The following is a 24621-nucleotide window of genomic DNA, read 5'->3' on the forward strand; positions in this document are numbered from 1 at the left end:
AAAGACCCACCCATCCCCCACCCCACTAAGATATGGGCAGGAAGGATCCCAGGCCTTCCTGCCCATGACCCCCCCACGACCGACCCCCCCCCCGAACTCCCAATCGCCCTCCACCCACTGACCCCACTCCCCCTCACCCTGACACCCCCCCTGTACCTGGAAAAAGTAGGCCGGATGGATGGGTCCCAAGTCTGTCCATCCAGCAGGCCCGGCATCGCCCGAATGTCGGGCCTTAGGGTCTGATTGGGCCAGGTGCTAAAGGACTTATCATGTACCCATAAGCCCTGAATATCAAGATTCACACGAATCAAGCAAGCCAGAGTTTCTTTCACTATGGCAAATAGTAACAGGGACATTTCTGTCTGGTACGCCTCAACAATGTCATGGGCTCTGACAAAAAAAACCCATTGATTTTAAATTGCAATGAGGGTTCATGATATAAAAGAAATCAAAGTTAAAAATTGTTTTCCAATCCCCACCCATTAATAAAGTTCCTTCCAAATTCCTCTGGATAAAAGACACGCCCCCTGATTTTCGTTGGGTGCATATACAATAGCCAAAGTAAACCAATGGCCCCCAAATCACTTTTTTGCAGTCTACCTGTACTCCTTTTGCGATAATAATACTAACTTCTCTAGATTTTTTTATTCCCTTTATTGGAGGCCAAATAGATCTCCAGAAATCTGGGATGTCTCAAAACATATTTGTGACGGGGTACAAAAATGGGTTTCTTGAACAAAAGCAATATGGGCTTTGAAACAACATATGCCTCTTAGGCCCAACATTAAGCCCTCTAGCATTCATCCATAAAAGCCTCAGCTCAGACATTGTACCCATGAATTACAGATACCATATAGCTGCAATAATAAAGCTATCAGATCCCCAATGTTCCTAATAGGCTCCCAGGATAGAAGAAAGGCCCCCCTGCCCCACTGGTGCTGATCCCTGTAGTTACCTTGTAATTTATCCCCCCCCTCCACCCAATCTGGCTCTCCCCTCCCATCTCTCAGCCTCAGGTAGACCTTCCTTCCCCTGACTCACCTGGATTTCAGGAGGAAGGGCTCTCCACATGCTCAGGCCCTACATAATAGTAATCATCCAAACAGTAACACAAACACTTATCCAATCTAAGCAATCAATCAGAACAGTGGTTCCCAACCCTGTCCTGGAGGACCACCAGGCCAGTCGGGTTTTCAGGCTAGCCCTAATGAATATGCATGAGAGAGATTTGCATATAATGGAAGTGAAAGGCATGCAAATCTGCTCCATGCATATTCATTAGGGCTACTATGAAAACCCGATTGGTCTGGTGGCCTCCAGACAGGGTTGGGGACCACTGAATCTGAATATTAGCCTCCGGACCCAAAACAAAAAAAAAGCCAACAGTCCAACACTCCCTGGCCACCCTTATAATGTCTGGAAGGTGCCAAGACACCAGCTGGAAAACTGTTTTCAAACTCAAATCCACACCCCGTTCTGAATACTCCACCTCATATCAGAGGTACAGGATGTGTGGCAGCCCCCGGGAACTGCCTAGTTAGTGTGCCCCCGGTGCAGCCCACTCTCTGACAACAATGCCGGGGTGGCCATGAAACTGAAGATGGGGCAGGCCCTTTTGCTGGAGCCACCCCCTAAAGAAATTGTTCCTTAGAAAAAAGTTGGGCCGCTTCTTCTAGGGACCGCACCGTCTGCAGTTTTCCCTCCATTAGTGCAAAAGGATGTCGCCACCGATACTTCACATTTCTGTCCTGTAGGTAAAGCAACACTGGTTTCATCTCCACTCTCCTCCGAAACGTCACAGATGCTAGGTCTTGATACAATTCAATCTCAAAGGTATCCCACTTGAGATTAAGTTGAGCTCCTTGGTTTTGAAATTGGAAAAACAGGCAATTATATCTCTCAGCCGATTTCCACGGGGTGCTGTGAGGGCTTGATGTGCTCTTTCAATGTCAATAGTATCAGGAGAAACTGAAGAGGTATCGGTGGAGTGTAACATACTAGCCACCTTCTGGACCACCCACTCACAGTTGACATATTCGGCCAGTTCGAGGACACCAAGCACTCGAAGATTTGAGCGATGTCCCCAATTCTCCAAGTCCTCCAGCTTATCTAACATGTATGTTTGCTGCGTATGAAGGTCTTTTATATGTATATCAAATTCTTGAAGCTGGTCCTGGTGTTCATCCAGGTGCTCTTCCATCTCCCTGACCCGGTGCCCAAGTTCCACAATCTCGCCCAGGAGATCAGCAGCTAATGTGGAGAGCTCGGCCTGCAACGATTTTATATCAGCTTTGATTTCATGCAGGAGATCTTTCATTTCTATCATTGGCTCCAAACCTGGGGAGGGTGCACGCTGCTCGCCTTGCGCCATCATCTTGCAGGCTCCTGAGCTGCTAGGCATGAAAGCAAAATCTTTCAGAGCTTTACGGGTGGTTGAGGCGATCCAAACTTTACAAACGTGATCTGCAAAGGTGTCTTACATCCACGCTTCTTTTTTGCGCAAATTATATACATTCTAGAGAGTGAAAGAGCTAAATTAAGGCCAGAACATGCAGAGAAACATAGAAACATAGAAGATGACGGCAGAAAAGGGCTACAGCCCATCAAGTCTGCCCACTCTGCTTACCCACCCCCTGTCTATGCCCTAATGACCCAATTTCCTTAACTTGACCCTCGTAGGGATCCCACATGGGTATCCCATTTATTCTTAAAGTCTGGCACGCTGTCTGCCTCGATCACCTGCACTGGAAGCTTGTTCCAATGATCAACCACTCTCTCTGTGAAGAAATACTTTCTGGTGTCGCCATGAAATTTTCCGCCCCTGAGTTTGAGCGGGTGCCCTCTTGTGGCCGAGGGTCCCTTGAGAAAGAAAATATCATCTTCCACTTCGACACGTCCCGTGAGGTATTTAAATGTTTCGATCATGTCTCCCCTCTCCCTATGTTCCTCGAGAGTGTAGAGCTGCAATTTGTTCAGTCTCTCTTCGTATGAGAGACCCTTGAGCCCCGAGATCATCCTGGTGGCCGTCCGTTGAACCGATTCAATTCTGCGCACATCTTTACTGTAATGTGGCCTCCAGAATTGCACACAGTACTCCAGATGAGGTCTCACCATGGCCCTGTACAATGGCATTATTATGACTTCAGGCTTTCGGCTGACGAAACTTCTATTGATACAACCCAATATCTGCTTTGCCTTAGATGAAGCCTTCTCCACTTGATTGGCAGTTTTCATGTCTGCACTGATGACTACTCCTAAATCTCGTTCTGCTGAAGTCCTAGTTAAAGTTTCTCCATTCAAGAAGTACGTCCTGCATGGATTTCCGCTTCCTTACATTTCTTAGCATTGAAGCCTAGCTGCCAGGTTGAGGACCAACTTTCCAATGTAAGCAAGTCCTGCGCTATATAATTCTGTAAACTGCATTCACTTACTATATTACATAGTTTGGCATCATCGGCGAATAGTGTTATTTTACCTTGAAGCCCTTGAGTCAGATCCCCTATGAATATGTTGAAAAGGAGTGGACCCAGGACCGAGCCCTGCGGCACTCCACTGGTCACCTCCGATGTTTTAGAGAGGGTACCATTAACCACCACCCTCTGAAGTCTGCCACTCAGCCAATCATTGACCCATGCAGTTAGTGTCTCTCCTAACCCCATCGATTCCATCTTGCTTAGCAGCCTGCGGTGTGGGACACTGTCAAAAGCTTTACTGAAGTCCAGGTACACGACGTCCAAAGACTCTCCCAAGTCCAACTTTCTTGTTACCCAATCAAAGAAGCTGATGAGATTGGATTGGCAGGACCAACCCTTGGTGAATCCATGCTGACTGGGATCCCGAAGATTCCCTTCATTCAAGATCGTGTCCAATTTGCTTTTAATTAATGTTTCCATGAGTTTGCACACTATTGATGTGAGACTCACCGGTCTATAATTCGCAGCCTCTGCCCTGCAACCCTTTTTATGCAGAGGAACGACATTAGCTAATTTCCAGTCCAGGGGAACTTTCCCCTTACTTAGGGAGAGATTGAATAGCTCAGCCAACGGTTTCGCCAGGACATCGCTCAATTCTCTGAGCACTCGGGTGCAAATTGTCTGGTCCCATGGCTTTGTTCACCTTGAGTCTTGTCAGTTCACTGTAAACTTCACCTGGTGTGAACTCAAAATTCTGAAACGGGTCTTCTGTGCTTTGTGTTGCCTTCAACTGCGGACCGTGTCCCGGTGCCTCACAGGTGAAGACTGAGCAGAAGTATTCATTCAGTAGCTCGGCTTTATCAGAATCTGCTTCCACGTAACTTCCGTCCGGTCTTCTAAGGCGTACTATCCTGCCTGTGTTCCTTTTTCTGTCACTAATATACCTGAAGAAGGATTTGTCCCCCTTTTTAATGTTTTTTGCCAGAATTTCTTCCACTCGAAGTTTTGCCTCCCTAACTGCCATTTTGACCGCTGTAGACCTGGTCCTATATTCTACCTTTGCCTCTCTTTTCTCCGTGCGCTTGTAGGAGAGAAACGCTTTTTTCTTCTCCTTAATGAGGTGCGAGATCTCCGCGGTGAACCATTGGGGTTTATTGTTTCTTTGTTGTTTATTTACTGATTTTATGAAGCGGCTAGTTGCTTCATGTATGGTTGATTTTAGTGTTAACCACTTAGCTTCTACATCATCGGTCTCCGCTTGGTCCTGCACCGTCTGATGGACAAAATCTCCCATGCGTGCGAAGTCTGTGCCCCGAAAATTGAGTACCTTTGTTTTCGTGTTTGATCTGCGTTCAGCCAACCATCCAGGACAGTGACCTCACCACCTCCCCAATAGTACTTTTTATGTATGATCATCCAGTTTGCTCATTTTCTCTTCTTTTTAAAAGGTTTTTTTAAAAGATTGTTTAAATATTTTATGCCTGTTTTAATTTTATTCCTATACATAAATTTTATTAGTTTTTTGCATATTACATTCCCATATCTTCCATTTTACAATTAATATATTGTTTTTAACCATTTATATTTTTTTATATTCCATGTTGACCATGCTGGTCCAAAACTATTCAGTTCATATGTATTTCATATTCATATTTTGTTTCCTAGACTGAATGATAGAGTTAGGGGTCCTTTTACTAAGGTGCGCTAGCCATTTTAGTGCACGCTAAACCGGCTAGCACGCCTTTGTAAAAGAGGGGGTTAGACTTTATGATGATTTTCAAAGGCAATTTAATTTGTCATAATTGATTGTCCACCTGCCATTTACTTTCTTGTTTATGTTTTATGCTTGTTTTGATTCCATTATATATACAGTAAAACCTTGGATTGCAAGTAACTTGGTATGCAAGTGTTTTGCAAGACAAGCAAAACATTTTATTAAATTTTAACTTGATATATAAGCAAGGTCTTGCAATACAAGTACATACAGTATATACACATCACATCATCACAACTGAGCCGATAGTTCTTCTCTCTCTCTCACTCTTTCTCTGACACTGCAAGAGTGTAGTGACTGTTCTAAACAAGCAAGGTCTTGCAATACAAGTACATACAGTATTTTGTATTAAAGTTTTGGGGTTGTGTCCTTGGCTTGGTGCTGGCGCTCGGAGATGATCTGCTGGTCCTGCTCCCGCTGCCTCTGCTCCTGCGTCCACTGCTCTAGCTCCTGCTGTTGCTGATACTCGCACCGCGAGGCGCTGAAGAAGTGGGGGTGACGGGCCACGGAGGACAGTGGGAGCGGCACCGAGTCTGAAGACATAGAGCCCCGGGAGCAGCAGCCGAGCGAACTGGGAGGGAAGTGCAGAGCGAAGAGTGAGGCCAGCTTAGCGGAAAGCGGCCTTCATGGCTGCCGTGGACAATTGCATCTCTTGGTTACACATTCATTACTTTTGGGCTGGTGCAGTGCTGTGAAAGAAAGTTTGAAGAATCCTTGTACATGGACATAATGCCATGTAATGTTACTTGAAATACAGAAATTTATTTTGTCGTTTTGATGGTTGTGTAACCATGCAGAATGCTATGCAACTTGACTATCAGGTGCAGGGGTTCTCAAATCCAGTCCTTGAGATCCACCACCCAGCCTGTTTTTTAGGATTTCTACAATACTGGAGTTGCTCTGAAAATACTCCAGCCTTGCTCCTGATCTGACTTTGTTAATTACAAGCCCCAGACTCAAGAAGTCTGCCTGGTATTGGGCTTTTTTGCCCATCTGTGGAGCTATTGTCAAAGCTCATTCCAGCTAGAAAGTCAATTAAGTTTTGCTTTACTTGATTCCACTTTTTTTGTCTACATAAGGATCCTCTATGTTTATTTCATGTTTTTGTGTTTCAAGTTGCTCTGTCAGCCATAGCATGTATCATGGATATTAAGATAAAAAAATGTTTTAGGTTTTTCTATTTGAGTTTTAAAATGGTATAAAAACAATAATGGAAATTAAAAAAAAAAAAAAGTTTTGGGGTTGTGGAGTTTCCATTATTTCTTATGGGGAAATTTGCTTTGATATTCGAGTGTTTTGGATTACAAGCATGTTTTCGGAATGAATTATGCTCACAAACCAAGGTTTTACTGTATATGGTTTAGTATTTTCATGCATATTCATTTGATTATATGCATATGTCCTCACTTTGGGGTCCTTTTTACTAAGGCGCGCTAGCCAATTTAGCGCAAAATGCTAACGCATCCATTAGCGCGCGCTAAATCGGCTAGCACGCCTTAGGAAAAGAGGGGGTTTATTATTTAAATGATTAACATATTGTTTTTAATGATTTGCATTGATGTATAGTTTTCTGTCCTACTACATTTTAGTTCAATTGTTGTCCCCTAAAGAAGGCAATTTTTTTAGCTGAAACTTGGATCCTAGTCAGGACTTTCCTGGGATTCCTAATCTTGGGACTATATATTATCTTTTCGATCAAGGACATTTGTTGTTAATAAATGTAACTGAGTTGGAATAGACATCTCTCTAGCCTCTTCTGTTGTTCTCATGGTTAGTATTTAAAATATTTATCCAGTACTGCTGATCACCCTTTCATTAGTAAAGTAGTGCACCATCCCCTGACCATACTGCTTCTACTGTCTTTTTTATATGAGGTCATATCTTGTTAAATAACTCCAATGCCAAGTTATTTTCTTTTTTAATAATTTTTATTAGTATGTGGTAGCAAATTTAAACAGTACAAAACTGCAAGTTATTTTCTAAAAAAAAATAAATATATATATATATATATATGTAATTTTTGTTATCTAAGTCACTCTCTAGCTTTGCTCTTACCTGCAGTGTATCCCAGATTTGATAAGTAAGGTAGTCTTCACTGACACTCTCTGGATAACCCTGAGGTAGAAACACGGACTACAAACATAAAAGAGTGAAAAATAAGAGTCACCATTAAACCTGGAAGAGGACAATTCATCTGTTGCTCTCTCCAAGCTTCTGTTATAAATAATATGGGCAAAAGTGTCTTGGGGACACAAAGGCCCTCTTCTATCAAACTGCGATAGCAGTTTTTAGCACGGGGAGCCATGCTGAATGGCCCACGCTACTCCCGAGCATCGGGAGCAGAGTGGGCCGTTCAGTGCGGCTTCCTGCGCTAAAAACTGCTATCATAGTTTGACAGAAGAGGGCCCAAGTCTTTGCACACATACATGGAGAACAAAATAAATCACTGATAAGTGCTGCCACAGTCTCCTGAACATAATGCACATTGCAGTTGTTTCCTAAGGGTCAGAATCTGACTGAAAAGAAAACTCAAGCCATCCACTACACTCTCTCTTAACTTCCCATATTTCAGCACACTTGTTTGCATTGATCCAGAGAAGCTCAGAGTCCTGCAGAGCTTCAGTTGATTATATGCCCCAGTGGTAAAGCTGAGCCTGAGATACTCAACTGTAGCAGGTGTTCTCTAAGGACAGCAGGACACATATTCTCACATATGGGTGATGTCATCTGATGGAGCCCAGAAGTAAATGCTACTCAGCATACGCTCTCTTTAAAGAGCGTTTGGCAGCATTCCACCACACATGTGCAAGAACCTTCCTGCCCAGCATGAAAGCAAGGGACTAACAGTACAATGACATAGTTAAAGGAATACAACTCCTAGGAGAGGAGAGAGGGTATGTGAGAATACATATCCTGATGCCATTGGTGAACACCTGCTACAGGTGACTAATTTTGCTTTCTCCAAGGACAACCAGGACAACATTTCTAAGAGCTACTGTACCAAGCCCACCAAAAACAACAAACAATGGACAACAGAAACTTGCAATGACAAGACCAGTTAGACATCAATCATCCTGAACTAAAGAATAAATCGTTGTATAGATGTAGCCTGGAACAGAATTTTAAAAGTGAGCCTAGGAGAATGGTGTTTGATTCTAGACTCCAAACAAATTCTGCATGACTGTCTGATCAAATCAACTGTCAGGTCAGAGAGGTTGTTCAAGGCATTAAAGTTTAAGAGTTTTTTAAAATTAAGATTTAAGTCTCCAATATAACCAAGATGCAAAAAATAAAATATATTTGTATATAATCACAGTGGAATTACCAATGAACATGTGATCTCCTGTATAGGTGAAAATCCCCCTTCCAACCCATGTTCCTATTAATTTTTATCCAATGATCCCTGATCAATCTCACACCTAATGAACTTTGAGATATCAATGATATATGATGCCTGTTGATAAATATATGTAATACATATAACATTATATAACGTGTTTAATCTGATACAGAAAGCTATGTATTACTGTATTGCTTGTAACCTGCCGAGAACTCTAATTTATGAGGATTCAGCAGGATATAAGATTAACATAACATGTTAGACAAGTTGTCTCTTATCTACTTCCAGCATTTCACCTCAGGAGCAAACCAACCAGGGAATATTTTCACACTAATTTTCAGAAGTGAACAAACAATGAAACTTCACAATTAAGCCTACCCTGTCCCTCCTCCCCTTTTAAAAATACCCCTAATCCTGACATCTGTGGCATATGCAGTACTAAACCCCCCACTTAAAGGATTCAATCAAAATGAATTAAGAGCAAGACTTTGCTGGTGATTTCTCCTGAACTGAATGACTGTTTGCCCATTTTTGCTCTAGCAACATAAGTGCATGAAGACAATTATGCCACACCCAAAAAGAGAGGGCATTACTACTGACCCATTCACCAAGGATAACCATTTTGCCCAAAAGCCATGACTTTCTTAGAAAGAGATAATAATTGTGATTTCAAAGGCAAAATGCCTCATATCTATCCAATTGCAAGCCCAAGGAATATAATGTCCCAAAATTTGCTCCAAGTAGCACACTACCACTTTCAAGGTAATAATGTGATATGAATGTGTGGTCTGATAACCACGTTGTAGGCTTTGCAAATCTCCTCAATGGAGGCTGACCTCAAGTGGGCTTCTGACACAGCCATAGCTCTAATGTTATGAACAGTGACATAACCCTCAAATGTTAGCCCAGCCTGGACATAATTGAAGGAGATGCAGTCTGCCAGCCAACTAGATAATGTACATTTGCCAATGGCTACCCCCATCCTGTTTGGATCAAATGAAACAAAAAAGCTTAGTGGACAGTCTACGGGCTTTAATTCACAGCAGAAAGGCCAAGGCTTGTGTGCAGGCCAAGGTGTGCAATACACTTTCGTCAGAATAGGCAAAGATTTTGGGAAGAATTTGGTAGAACAACTGTCTGATTAAGATAGAACTCCAACACCACCTTAGGATGTGAACACCTTTTGGTGTGGAGGAATTAATTTGAGGAAATACTTTTTTACAGAAAGGGTGGTAGATGTGTGGAACAGTCTCCTAGAAGAGGAGGTGAAAACAGAGACTGTGTCTGAATTCAAGAGGGCCTGGAATAGGCACGTGGGATCTCTCAGAGAGAGAAAGCGATAATGGTTACTGCGGATGGGCAGACTAGATGGGCCATTTGGCCTTTATCTGCCATCATTTTTCTATGTACTATGTCTACCATGCTATGATTTCTCATGCTTTGAAGGGCATAATCTAAAACATTCAAAATCTTGCCCTATCTCGGCACTTGGCTTTCCTAATAGCAGGAACGTCCAAATGCCGATAATCAAAACAAACTTTCTGGACGTTCAGTAGCACTCCTAAGCTGCTATGCATTCAGAGCTCAAAGGGGCATGTTGGGAGGTGTGTTATGTGTGGGAATCATGTGGGCTTCCACCTGGACATGTTGAAGCAATACTCAAAGCTTTTCCAGGACATCCTAGGTGGAACTTACACGCCAGAACTTAGACCAAAGTAAAACAGGTCTAAGTGCCCCAAAGGTGACCAAACTGACAAGAAGACCACTGGAGGGTTTAAGGCATGACCCTATCCCCCTTACTCCCCCAGTGGTCATGACCCTCTCCCACCGCCCAGAAATGGGGGGAAAAACCAGCACATTGAGGGCTTGTCATCTGCTGAGCCGGTTTTGGGGATTCCTGCCGGCTCAGCTAATAAGGATTCCCCCTTCTAGGATCAGCTGGAGCCCTACACCCCTTCCCCCCACATCACTTAACCCCCCTCCCACATCACCTGACTTGAGGCAACACACCCCACATCACCTGACACCCCCAACATGAGGCAACATCCCCCCACACCATCCGACATGAGGCAACACCGCCCCCCACTTCACCTGACACCTCCATACTTTCCGATGCAAAATCATCAGGAGGGGGAGTAGGATTCCCTCCTACCGATTTTGCATCGGAAGACACAGGGATGTGGGTGGATAGCGTTGCCCATGTCAGGTGGTGTCAGGTGATGTGGGAGAGTGTTGCCTCATGTCGTGTGGTGTCAGGTGATATGTGTGTGCGAGGTGTTGCCTGATGTTGGGGGTGTCAGGTGATTGGGGTGTTGCCTCATGTTAGGTGGTGTCAGGTGATGTGGGGGGATCCAGGAATGTTGGGGGGCTCTGGGGATGTCGGGGTGATGGATTCCAGCTGATCCTGGCAGGGGGAATCTCCATCAGCTGAGCTGGCAGGAATCCTCGAAACTGACTTAGCTAATGGGGATTCCCCTACTGTGATCGGACAAGGTAGTTGGGTATGTCTACAAAACTTGCTTTTATGCGTTTTTCATGTGGTTGTTTTTATTTTTGAAAATGGCCAAAAAAGGTAAACATCCTAAGGACCAAAACTTATACCTAGGTCATTTTCAAAAATAAAAGAAAGATGTCTGGCAGCTTTAACATGGACATTTTTTCTTCTGGGTTTGTGGACATCTTGTCCAAAACGTCCAACCTCAGATTATACGTCCTATCAAAAATGCTCCTCTAAGTCTGTTACACAATGTTTGCTGTTTCACGTCTACCGCAATAGGTTCTATCATGTTACACGTCATACTGTAATGTCATGCTAGGTTAGCCATGCTAATAATACTATGTTTGTCATACTATGCTCGTCATGCTATGTCTCACCATACCATGGTATCATATTATGTTTTTACCATGCTTTGTTTACTATGTTTTTTTGCCATCTTTGTTGGACAATGTCATGTCTGCCATCACTTTGTATAAATACACTTTATTATGTATGTAAACTTGTAACCCGTTCTGAGCTCTTCTGAGAGGACAGGATATAAAATCAAATAAATAAATAAAAGTTGGAGCCAAAATTATTTAATTTGTAAATTATGAGTGAAAACTTACACCTTTTTAATAATTATGCTTCTGGTTTCAGGGCCTGCTTAAAGAGAAACTTGAAAAGAAGGAGCTCGACCTATCAGCCAGAGTTTGCCTCCAACAAATCCCATCACTTTCACTATATTACTCACTGTGAATAAAAGACAGAGAGAGTGGCAGCTACCCTTCCTCTGCTCCGAGATGCAGGCTAGATGTCCATCCTCCCTTTGAATATATCTTCGGGTCAAGCTGGATCCATAATGTTCTGAACAGAGAAGCCGAGTCATGCTGCTTGTTATCTTTCCTCCACCTCTTCTAGGAAGCAGCTAATGAAAAATCCATAAGTCAGAGTCAGAGAAGCCATACTCCAGCTCCAAAACCTCCATACTTACTTTATCTATCTAAAATAATCTTTGATTTGTTTCATGCTGAGTATAACACTGGTTTAAAAGATGCAATTTCTAGCAATAGGGTTTGTTGTAGAGCAAAGCAGGCCGAGGGGCCTTAGGCGCTTGGGCCAATCAGGCCCTAAGCTCCTGTGGGTTGGGGAAGGGAGGGGCAGGCCCACCTCATTTGGATGGAGGCAGGCCTGCCAGTCAGCCGGTGTAAGGACCCATCCGGCCAGCCAACATGCTAGGTGAGCCTGGGAGGGTTCCGGGGAGGGGGATGGGTTTTTTTTTTGGGGGGGGGGATCCAAAGAGGGGGGTTGGGGCATTTCATTATGGGGGTTCGGGGATGGGGGGATGCGTTGGGGGGGTCTGGCAGGATGGATTGGGCACCCTCCTGCTGGCGATCTTCGGGAAACGGTGGGGGCCTACCGGCAGGAGGGGTTGGGCACTCTCCTGCTGCGTTTAGGGGGGAGGGGGGGAGAATGGCGGCCGCAGCTGCGGCCGCTATACTAATCACAGCAGGGAGATCCCTTGCTGCGATTAAGTATAGCGACCGCGTCTAAAGTAACCCGGTTCTGTAACCAGCATCTGTAACAGGGACGTTGGTTACAGAATTGGGCTTAGATTGGGCAGGTATAGGCCAGATTCTGTATAGGACGCCCGTCCCAGACAGAATCCGGGCCAAAATATGTAATTATTTAACAGTGGAACATATAATAAATCTGATTTGATCATATTGAACTAAATTCTATATATGGCGATGAAAAAATTGGTGCTAAAAAAATGAGCCCTAAACACTATTGTATAAATGGTATTCCGAGTTAAGCACCATTTATAGAATAGTGCCTAATCCCAGGATCCCTGCCTATCTTTTAAGTGTGAGGATTTACACCAACTGAACCTGGTGTAAATCCTTACATCTATCTGCCATATTCTGAACACCAAAAAATTCCCAAAAGAGAATACATTAAATCGTAAAATAACAAAGCTCCTTATAACCATAAGCATACAGAGACCCAATAAACAATCAAATATAAAGAGAGAGATAAGTTCAGTAACATGGCAGACTAAGCTGCTCCACAAGTGCTATATTAAGAGCAATAAACAAGCTCTTGACGGCAAAACCAAAACGTTACATTACAATAAATCTCTCTTCTCTTTATTTGAAAACGTCAACAAAATTATTTCAGTGTCTCTGTGCATAAGCAAAATGTGTCACTGTGAATCAAATCATAGCTCCATAAATATAAACACACTTCAATCCATTCAAAATATAAGATCCACTTAGCTAAAATGTATTATGAAACTTCTTGCTTGCCTCTCTCAGACCAATGAGGCCAGCAAGAAATAGCAGTTTTCAGAGAATATTCTCACGTGGGATTCCTAAGATATCAGGATTATGTCTCTGGAAGAGGTTAAATATTGAATATTCAGGATCTAGGCAAAATCCAACAGAGGTGGGGGGAGAGTTGGCTTTAAGTAGAGAACGTATTCTGCAGAACTGCTTGTCCAAATTGTCTCTCCTGGAGTTATGCTCTAAACCAGTGGTCTCAAACTCAAACCCTTTGCGGGGCCACATTTTGGATTTGTAGGTACTTGGAGGGCCGCAGAAAAAATACTTAATGTCTTATTAAAGAAATGACAATTTTGCAAGAGGTAAAATTCTTTATGGTTTATAAAACTTTCCTTTAACAGGAAGGGGGTGGTGGTTAAATCTTTCTTGGTGTATGATATTGAAGATTTTTCAAGTGATGGTGTATTATAATTGTTTGATACTTACTGTGCACTTGATGTAAGTTTTAAAATGAATAAAGAATTAAAAAAAATAAAAAATAAACAAATGTAAAAAGAGTTTTGCCTCATGCAAAATTGTCATTTCTTTAATAAGACATTAACTATTTTTTCTGCGGCCCTCCAAGTAGTCTATTTTTTCTGCAGCCCTCATATTTAAAGTTTAATATCTTTTCTTTCTCAAAACTGGCACATTTCAATCACTATATTGAAAATAAAATCATTTTCCCTACCTTTGTTGGCTGGTGACTTTATTTTTCTGTGCTTTCAACTATGTTTCCAGGGCCTTCTTGTCCTTTGACTGTTTTTCTCTCCGTCTTCACTTTCTGCCTTGCATCCATCTTTGGCATTAACTTAATGTTCAATTTTTCTGCTTTCTTTTCAAAATCTACGTTTCCATGTCTTACCTTCCCTTCCTATCTCTCTCTTCTTCCGTCCTATTTCCATGGTCTGGCATCTCTTTCCTTCTTTTCTCTCCCTCCCTCCTTCCTTCCTTTCCCCTGGTCTGGCATCTGTCTCCTTCCCTTCCCCCATGCCCTGGCATCTCTCCCTCCCCCTCCATGGTCTGATATCTCCTTTCCTTCCCTCCCTCCCATGAACTTGGCTTCTTCTCTTGTTCCTCTCCTCTCACTTCTCCTTCCTTCCCTCTCTTTCCCCAATTGGGTGCAGCAGCAACAGAAGCAGCATTTCCCTTCCCCCTTTCCTGTGCAGGAGAGGCATTTCTCTTCCCCTTTCCCTCCCTCTCCCTGTACAGCAGCAGCAGCAGCATTTCCCTAGGGTCCCCCTTTCCTATGTAGCAGAAGCATTTCTCTTTTCCCTTCCCTTCCATTCTCTTCCTTGTGGAGCAGCAGCATGTCTGGCCGGCTGGTTCCATTCAAAGCCACGGGTAGCGGCTCCTTGCAAGATCCATGCCTGCGTCTGAAGACTATCTGATGTTGTAATGTCAGAGAGGCTTCCGATGCAGGAGTGGATAGCGCAAGAAGCCGCCAACCCGCGGCTTTGAACGGAACGAGCCGGCCAGAAACGCTGCTGCTCCAAAAGGAAGGGAAAGGGGAAGAGAAATGCTGTTGATCGCGTCCAGACTGCGGGCCGCAAATAAAACCTGGAGAGCCATATGCGGCCCGCGGCCCGCGTGTTTAACACCGCTGCTCTAAACAATAGTGAGAGGTAAATGTATGGACTGAGGACCAAATAGTTGCTATGCAGATATCCTCAATTGAAGCAGAGTGAAAATGAGCTACTGAGGCAGCCATAGTCCGTACAATGTGAGCTGTTACATGACCTTGCAGCATCAACCCAGCCTGAGTATACACAAAGGAGATACAGTCCGCTAGCCGAGTGGATATCGTTCTTTCGGAAAAGAGCAACTCCAAGCCTATTAGGATCAAAGGTGGAGAGGCATTTTCAACAGAACGTCTAAGTCCAACTTTGGATGTTTCTAAACTAATCTTCAATTTATATACCGGGTCATCTACCAACGGAGCTCAACTCGATTCACATGTAATTAAGATTAGAATACATAAGAAAGAGAGCATAAAAGAAAAAAAGCTGGATTAACGTAAATTTTTTGATACTATAGTTAAGCCATTTCAATTTTGTGTAAACAGCAGAGTTTTCACGGCTTTACGAAATTGTTATAGCTAAGAGTCAGGAAGTCTATTCCACATCTCTACCAGCTTGAAGGCAAAAGATTGACTAAGCAAGACATCCAAAGTCAGAGCAGGGAAAAGTCAATTTTCAAAACCGCTACACACTCAAATTTTGGGGGGGTCATACCTAACTTTTTTGGCCATTTTCGAATACAAAAACATCCAAGTTCAAAACGTTCAAATCAAGCCCATTTGGACGTTAGAGGAACCAGCATCTTAATGGACTAGCCACATAGACATGCTAATAGGGCAGTGAGGCATCTTAGAGGGCATGGTGAGACCTCATCTGGAGTAGTGTACAATTCTGGAGGCCACATTACCATAAGGATGTGCTGAGAGTTGAGTCGGTTCAGCGAATGGCCACCAGGATGGTCTAGGGGCTCAAAGACCTCTCATACAAGGAAAGGCTGAACAAATTGCGGTTATACTCTCTCGAAGAACGTAGGGAGAGGGGAGATATGATTGAGACATTTAAGTATATCACTGGCCGTGTCGAAGTGGAGGAAGATATTTTCTCTCTTAAAGGACTCTCGGCCACAAGAGGGCATCCACTGAAAATCAGGGGCGGGAGATTTCATGGCGACACCAGGAAGTATTTCTTCACAGAAAGAGTGGTTGACCATTGGAACAAGCTCCCAGAGCAGGTGATCGCGGCCAACAGCATGCTTGATTTTAAGTATAAGTGGGATGCCCACGTCGGATTTCTACAAGGGTAGTGTAAAGGTGTTACCGTCAGAGGGTGATCTCTAGGAGGGTAGTTAGGGAGTAGGCAGACTCAATGGGCTATGGGGCTTTTCTGCCGTCATTTTCTATGTTTCTATGAGATGCGGGGGAAAGCCAACAGTCGCCCAGGAGCTGATGGTTTGGTGTGAGGAATCCTTGAAGGATACTACTGAAACTGGATATTTAGGGAGTCCCAGTAGAGAGGTTTCAATAATGGTGAAAGAAAGGAGGGTTTAAGAGGAAGGCAGAGTGAGTGACCCAAATTTTCCCTGTCTTCTCAGCAGTCTGTAGTTGCAAGACAAAAACACAATTTGAAATGTCTGTATACAAATGCTGGAAGCCTAAAAAAATAAAATAGGAGAGTTAGAGTATATAGCACTGAATGATGAGGTAGATATAATAGGCATCTCAGAGACCTGGTGGAAGGAGGACAATCAATGGGACACTGTATTACCTGGGTACAAATTATATCACAAGGATAGAGTAGATCAAATTGGAGGTGGGGTTGCGCTACATGTTAAAGAGGGAATTGAATCAAATAAAATAAACATTCTGCATGACATAGATAGCAGTGTGGAATCCATATGGATAGAAATTCCATGCGTGAAGAGAAGGACTATAAAGGTAGGGTTATACTACTGTCCTCCAGAACAAAATGAGCAGACAGATGAAGAAATGTTTTCAGAATCAGGAAAGCTGGAGAATTAGGCAACAGTATTATAAAGGGTGATTTCAATTACATCAACATTGACAGGTTTAATGTTACATCAGGGAGTGCTAGGGATGTAAAATTCATAGACATCATAAATGACTGCTTCTTGGAGCAACTGGTCCAGGAACTGATAAGAGGGGGAGCTATTTTAGATTTGGTCCTTAGTGGAATGCAAAGCATCGGGAGTTAACTGTGTTGGGTCCGCTCAGAAACAGTGATCATAACATGATCAAATTTGAGCTGATACTAGGAGTGACACTGCAAAAGAAATCTGCTGTAGAGGCATTTAATTTTCAAAAGGCAGACTAAACTAAACTAAACCTTAAGTTTGTATAATGCATCATCTCCACAGAAGTGAAGCTCGACACGGTTTACAGGAATTAATAAAGAAAGGAACTCCAATGGAAAGAAGAAGGGCTTAGTAAAAAGGAAAGAAAGAGGGGACAGTATAGTGGAGAGGGAGGGAGTAGTTACATTTTAGAGAAAAGCCAAATTTTCAAATGTTTTCTGAAGCGCTGGAGGGAGGTCGAACTCCGAAGAGGGGCAGTAAAGCTGTTCCACAGCTCGGTGATCCTGAAGAGGAGGGATGTTCCAAGTTTGCCTGTATGGGATATGCCTTTTAAAGAGGGGAAGGATAGTTTGAATTTTTGAGTGGATCTGGTGGAGTTAGGATTCGAGGAGAGCCAAGAAAGTGGAAAAAGGGGAGGAAGGATGCCCTGAAGAGACTTGAAGACTAGACAGGTGCATTTGTAGTTAACCCTGAGGATAACTGGGAGCCAGTGAAGCTTAGACAGAAGTGGGGAGACGTGGTCGAATTTGCTTTTTGCGAAGATTAGTTTAGCCGCGGTATTCTGAATCCGCTGCAGTCTGAGAAGACTTTTCTTTGTTAGGCTTAAGTAGATGGAGTTGCAGTAATCCAGTCTGAATAGAATAATGGATTGGACGAGGACAGCAAAGTGTTGTTGGTGGAAGCAAGATCTGACTTTCCTTAACAAGAGAAGTTTGAAAAAGCATTTTTTTTACTAAGGAGTTGAAGTGATTGTTGAAGGACAGTGTAGAGTCAATGATGATTCCCAGAACTTTGCTTGAGTGCTCAAGCTGCAGTTTGGTGGCAGAGGATAGTGGGATGAGGATGGGCAGCTGATCTAATTTTGGGCCGAGCCAAAGTAGTTTTGTTTTGGTCTCATTTAGTTTCATTTGAACGGTGAGAGCCCAGGATTGGAGATTCGTTATACAAGAAGAGATGTTATCAGAGAGGTTGGTGAGGTTAGAGTCAGTCTCGAGGAGGATGAGGATGTCGTCGGCGTAGGTGTAAAGTGTCTCCAAGGGGGATAGTTGGAGGAGTTTCAGGGAGGACATATAAACATTGAAAAGAATCGGGGATAGAGGTGAACCCTGAGGAACTCCACAAATCGGTTTCCAAGGGGAGGATGAGGTGCCATTCATGTTAACGAAGTAGGAGTGGGAACGTAAGAATTTTGAGAACCAATCTAAGATTGTGGAGTTTATGCCAATTTCAGAAAGTTGGAGGATTAGTATGTCATGATGGACAATGTCGAAAGCTGCAGAAAGGTCAAATTGAAGAAGGACAGCGAACTTGTTGCAAGAGTGAAGTTGTTGGACTTTTGAAATTAAAGAGGCCAAAATGATAAAATAAGGAAAATGGTTAAAAAGATGCTAAAAGGATCAATTGCAAAGGTTAGGACTGTACATCAGGCATGAATGTTATTTAAAAATACCATCGTGGAAGCCCAGACCAGATGTATCCCACGTATTAGCACAGGTGGAAAGAAGAGGAAACGAGAGCCGGCATGGTTAAAAAGTGAAGTGAAAGAGGCTATTAAAGCCCCATAAAACATTCTTTAAAGAATGGTAAATGAATCCTAATGAAGAAAATAAGAAGAGAAACAAGCACTGACAAGTTAGATGCAAAAGCATTGATAAAGAAAGCTAAGAAAGAATATGAAGAGAAACTTGCCAAAGAGGAAAAAACTCATAACAATTTCTTTAGGTACATCAGAAGCAGAAAACCAGTGAGGAAATCCGTGGGACTGTTGGATGATCAAGGAGCAAAAGGGGCACTCAGGGAGAATAAGGCCATAGTGGAGAGACTGAATGAATTCTTTGCTTTGGTCTTTACGGAAGAAGATGTAAAAGATCTGCTAGAACTGGGAATGGTTTCAAGGGTGATGATGTGAAGGAACTGAAAGAAATCTCTGTGAATTTGGAAGATGTACTAAGCCAAATTGACAAGTTAAAAAGTGATAAATCACCTGGACTGGATAGTATACATCCCAGGGTACTAAAGGAACTCAAACATGAAATTGTTGACCTGCTGTTAGTGATCTTTAACCTGTAGCTAAAATCATCTTTAGCACCTGAAGATTGGAGGGTGGCCAATGTTACACTGATTTTTTTAAAGGGTCCAGGGGATATCCAGGAAATGACAGACCAGTAAGCCTGACTTCAGTACTGGGCAAAATGTTGGAAACAATTATAAAAAACAAAATTGTGGAACACGTAGACAAACATGATTTAATGTGACAGAGTCAGCATGGGTTCAGCCAAGGGAGATTTTGCCTCACCAATTTGCTTGACTTCATTTGGATAAAGGTGAGCCGGTTGATATAGTGTATCTAGATTTTAAGAAAGCTTTTGACAAAGTTCCTCATGAGAGGCTCCTGAGAAAATTAAAGAGTCATGGGATAGGAGGCAAAGTTTAGCTGTGGATTAGGAATTGGTTATCGGATAGAAAACAGAGGGTAGGGTTAAATGGTCAATTTTCTCAATGGAGAAGAGTAAAAAGTGGAGTTCTGCAGGGATCTGTACTGGGACCGGTGCTATGTAACTTATTTATAAATAATCTGGAAATTGGAATGATGAGTGAGGTGATTAAATTTGCAGATGACACTAAACTGTTCAAAGTTGTTAAAACACATGCGGATTGTGAAACATTGCAGGCAGACCTTAGGAAATTGGAAGACTGGGTGTCCAAGTGGCAGATGAAATTTAATGTGTACAAATGCAAAGTGATGCATATTGGGAAGAATAACCCAAATCACAGTCCAAGATGTGCAGTGCATTTTTGCCAGGATGGGTGCGAGGTTTTGGGAAAAATGTTGGAAGAACAACTGATTAGTTAAGATAGGACTCCGATGCCATCTTAGGAAGGAACTTAGGTTAAATGCAGAGAAGCAAGTGGTTCAAAAGGATCTTTCATCGGCTAGGTGAGCACAACACCAAGATCCTATGACAGTCAGAGGTTTGATATGGGGCTTTGAAAACATCAAACCTCTTATGAAGCAAACAACTAGAGCAGTGATTCTTAACCTTTTTTGAGTCATAGACTCCTTTAAGAATCTGATGAAAGTTATGCACCTCCTTCCCCAGAAATATTCACATAAATACAACTTTGCTTGCAATGAATATAATGTACTTTATTTAACAAGATTTGATTATCTCATACATATATGACATACACAAAGTATTATTAAACTATAAACAATCTAAAAAAGCACTCCTTTTTTATGCAAAAAGTAATGGCTAATCATTATAATTATGAAATACAATCCTCTTGTGCAAATTAAACAGATCTACTACTATTTATTATTTCTACAGCACTGAAAGGCATATGCAGCGCTGTACATTTTAACATAGAATAGATAGTCCCTTCTCAGAAGAACTTTCAATCTAATTTACTACTACTACTACTACTACAACTACTCTCTTGTTATCTGCAAGAAAAATCAACAGTACCGGGCTATATAGTGAAACTAAATGTTAATTTTTATCTGACCCTCATGGACCCCAGGTTAAGAACCCCTGAACTAGAGGCTATACAGAGATTAGCCTACCTCCTACATGGTGATGATAAGCATAAATCGCACACAGATGGACCCTTACAGAATTGGCTTTCAAACCAGACTCCGAGAGGTGTACGAGATACTCAAGCAGTTTTTGTGTAGGACAAGAGATAGGATCTTGGGCACACCAAACCTCCTCCATTTGAAAGCATAAAACCTCTATGTGGAGTCTTTCCTGGAAGCCAGCACATCTTGGAGACACCCTCAGGCAGATGAAGAAGAGCCAGGGACTAGATGTTGGGATGAAGAAGAGATCCCTGGTTCTACATACTGAGGGTTGGAAAAAAACCAAACCTCCAACCTCAAAATTTCTTCAGAGGACAACTCCAGAAAAAGGGGAAGCCAAACTTGTCTCAGTCAGTAAGGTACAATGTAAATCATGGTTCCCTGGTCCTGCTTGAGGATATGCATACAGAAAAAATATGTACAAAAAATAAAAATAGATGCAATAAAGAGAACTCACAATATATGATTTATCTGCTCCTTGGAAAAATTAAGATTGTTGGTCCTGTACACTCTTTTTGGGTGGAAAGCACTTGTACATGCTTAGTGGGATGTTGCCAAAGGTTTCTTAAAGCTGGGGTAGTATCTGCACTGGGCTCCATCAGATGATTTACCCAAATGTGAGAAACAATGCTCTGCTTGTCTTCGGAGAATGTTATATATATAAAACAGTCTTTTAAATATCTAATTCAATGGAACTTATGCAAAAAAAATAATGCATTTACAGTTACTAAAAATGACTGGGAATGTGAAATAAGGGATAAGGTTCTAGAAAATAAAAATGCAAAATATCAGATTTTAGAATCCAAACTGACAGATTTCAATATACCAGATATAACAGCAACAGAACAAAAATAAACATATCCCCCCTTTTATGAATCTGTATTAGTGATTTTTTTTTATCACTGGCAGAGACGGTAAAAGTTCCGTGTTTATTGCTTGGTGTTGTTTCCTTACAATTTCATCAATAAAAATCACTGAGCTATAAAAGTTCACAGATGAGAGGGAAGGTGAAGGGTCCCGACCCCTGTAGCCTGTAAAAGGTGCCCCAGAAATGTAGGTTGCCTATTTACAATTCCTGGATCTTTCTTACTAATGGGAACTGACATAAGTAGCAATGCAGCATACTGCCATGCAGAAAACAGATTTAAATTCCCAGACCTCATTTCTGTTCCAAAAACACAGCAGGGTCTGGAATGGGTAGGACTGAATTTTGCAAGTAAACCACATTACAAACAGAAGGCACATAAGTGTGAACCACTTCTACTGGAAACCTATATGAAGACTTCCTGCTAATCCATTCTAACTTGCACAACTTGCTAGAGGCATATAAATATGGAGAAGTTCCAGGCTTTGTTACTTCTTGTACAGGATGTCACAGGAATAATTCAGCTTCCCTGCTTCTATCTATGGTAGGGTGACATAACCTATCAGACCAGTCAGCACAATGAAAAGGAAAGCTCTAACAGAAAATCCATATTAGGGCTCAGTTGATGACACCAGCTAGCCTGCTTGTCCTCTGAATTATTAGTGCTATGATTGTATTATATTAGAAAAGTAAGGAATACAAAGGATAAATTAAAAGTAATGTCTCTGCCCCCATATAGTTTGTTTAAATTAATATATTGTAATGAATAAAAATACAAAAATAATGCTTGAAAAGTTCTGCCACTCATAGGAATTCTATGAGCATTGGAGCTTTAGCCGCTGTGGTCAGTGATAAAAAAAACCACACTAACATGCTCAGTGGGTCTGCATTGAGTTTTGCCAGCAAGAGAGAGCTGGTTTCTTCCTAAATACATCTATTCTGAGGGTACTTCCGGTGACGTCACTAACCTCGATGATGGGCTGAGGAGGAAGCGCTGACCTCGGCGGCTCTGAATCCCCCACCATGCGAAGTTTAAGCAAAAAAATTTAAAAAAAGCTGCAGCATTTGGGGATTTTTGGAGAATTGGGAGAAAGATGCCAGTGAAAAAAAAGCCTAAGGAGAGTCATTTTCAGGAAAGAGGGCAGGAGAAAGGGGGCCTCCAGCGTGGACAGGGAACTGCCCATGAGACGCCATGTGAGTTGGGAGAGAGTGCTTCAGAGGAGGAGACAGAACGAATGTCTCTGCCCCGGAGGAGACATGGAGACCCGGCGATTTCGGCCATAAAGGAGGAACTTCAGCAGTTGGCCCTGGAAATAAAGAGTGAAGTGTATGCGGGGAAGGGGAAACTTAAAGAAGCTGTAAAAGAAATAAGGCAGGATTTGGCGGACTTGCTGGGACGAGTGGAAGAAACTGAGCGGCGAGTTGGTGAGCAAGACACAATACTAAAGACAATAGGCGGCCAGGTGGGGGACACCCAAAAGCAATTGAAAGACTGTGAATTGTATAGAAGATTTGGAGAATAGATCTCAGTGGCAGAATTTGCGGATACGAGGGGTCCTGACACCGAGGCATATAAAGATGCTGTGAAAGTGGCGCACAAAATATTTGCCTATATGTTAACATCTGAGAGTGTTGAAGATACACAGGGCTCACAGGATGGCAGGTTCCAGAATGTCTGAAAAGTCTCGGGATATAATTGTATGCCTGCACAATTTTATGGATAAAGAGCGACTGATTCGTAAGGCCAGAAAATTGGGCATGGTAAGCTGGTAGACTTATAACTGAGATATTTCAGGATTTACTTTACAGAAGAGGAGAGAATTTCGCCAAATTCTTACAGTTTTGAAACAGAAGAATTTGCGTTATAAATGGCTGTTTCCATTTGGCCTTTTGATAACAATCAATGGTACTCATAAGAAAGTTATAACTGTGACTGAAGCGGAAGATTATTTACATAAGGAGGGCCTCATGGAATTGCCTGGGCTGGCTACTGGCTCAACAGCATTACAAAAATTGGAAAAGTATCATTTGCAGGAGTCTACTGTTAGATCTAAGAAAAGGCAACAGGAGGAACAGCAATTGGAGCTGGGGCAGGAATCTAAAGGCACGATGGCCTCTGTTTGATAGATAGACTGATGCAATATCAATGACTATGATATAAAGTAGTTAATTGAAAATAAGTTAATGATAAGTTCTTTAATCAGATAAATTAGATGAAGTAATGGATATAATTAGATATAATTGTGAAGAAAATGATTAAGATTGTTGAGAGGGAGGGGGAGAAGCTTTAAATTTGTAAGTTGTGTTGAGGTGGGTGAGAGAATCACACGAAGTCCTGGAGGAAGGCAAGAAAGGGGGCAAGGGGAAGAGGGGGAGGAGAGGGGGGAGGGGGGGGAGGGGATTGGGAGGAGGGAAGGGGTTGGGGAATTAAGGAGGACCTGGGGAAAAAATTGTAAGATCTGTAAGGACAGGAAGGTTGAAGAGAATAAAATGAAAAGGTTATTGAAAGAATGAATGGAAGTAAGATAACATTGGGAACTTTAAATGTGAATGGATTTAATATACCTCAAAAATGCCAATTGTTTTTAAAGGAGATGAAAAGGTTGAATTATGATATTTGTTATGTACAAGAAACACATTTACAAAAAATGGAAGAAAGTATGATTCATTTTAAAGACTATCCCGTGAGAATTTGGGCTTCTAATAAGGAGAAAAGCAGGGGTGGGGATATTATTTGATAAAAAATTGAAAGTTCTTACAAAGGCTGAATGGAAGGATGATGAAGGGAGATGGATCATATAGGTAAGGGAGTTGAATGGGGAAAAGGTGACTGGTGAATTTGTAAGCTCATAATATTAACCAAGGGAAATTTTTTGAATAACTCTTGAGCATAATTTTGAATAACAAGGATTATTATTGGAGGAAGGGGATTTTAATTTAGTTTTGGATCATCGTTGGGATTCTATGAGTAATAAAGGTGATAGAACTAAAAAAGATAGGAAACAATAAAAAAAATTT

The 24621-nt window shown here is 42.2% G+C and overlaps 1 protein-coding gene across 1 annotated transcript in view; it reads right to left on the reverse strand.

The window, feature by feature from the left end:
- The window catches only part of RUSF1 (RUS family member 1), a 103804-nt gene that overhangs the window by 66852 nt on the left and 12331 nt on the right, over positions 1 to 24621 (reverse strand). The window contains exons 2-3 of the mRNA XM_033945586.1: positions 11758 to 11931; positions 7243 to 7320 (exon numbers count right to left, since the gene is read on the reverse strand). Of these exons, the coding sequence (XP_033801477.1) occupies positions 7243 to 7320; positions 11758 to 11931 (252 nt within the window). The remainder of the gene's footprint in view (positions 1 to 7242; positions 7321 to 11757; positions 11932 to 24621) is intronic.

This window comes from Geotrypetes seraphini, chromosome 5 (genome assembly GCF_902459505.1).
Source record: "Geotrypetes seraphini chromosome 5, aGeoSer1.1, whole genome shotgun sequence".
In the NCBI taxonomy this organism is placed as follows: Eukaryota; Metazoa; Chordata; class Amphibia; order Gymnophiona; family Dermophiidae; genus Geotrypetes; species Geotrypetes seraphini.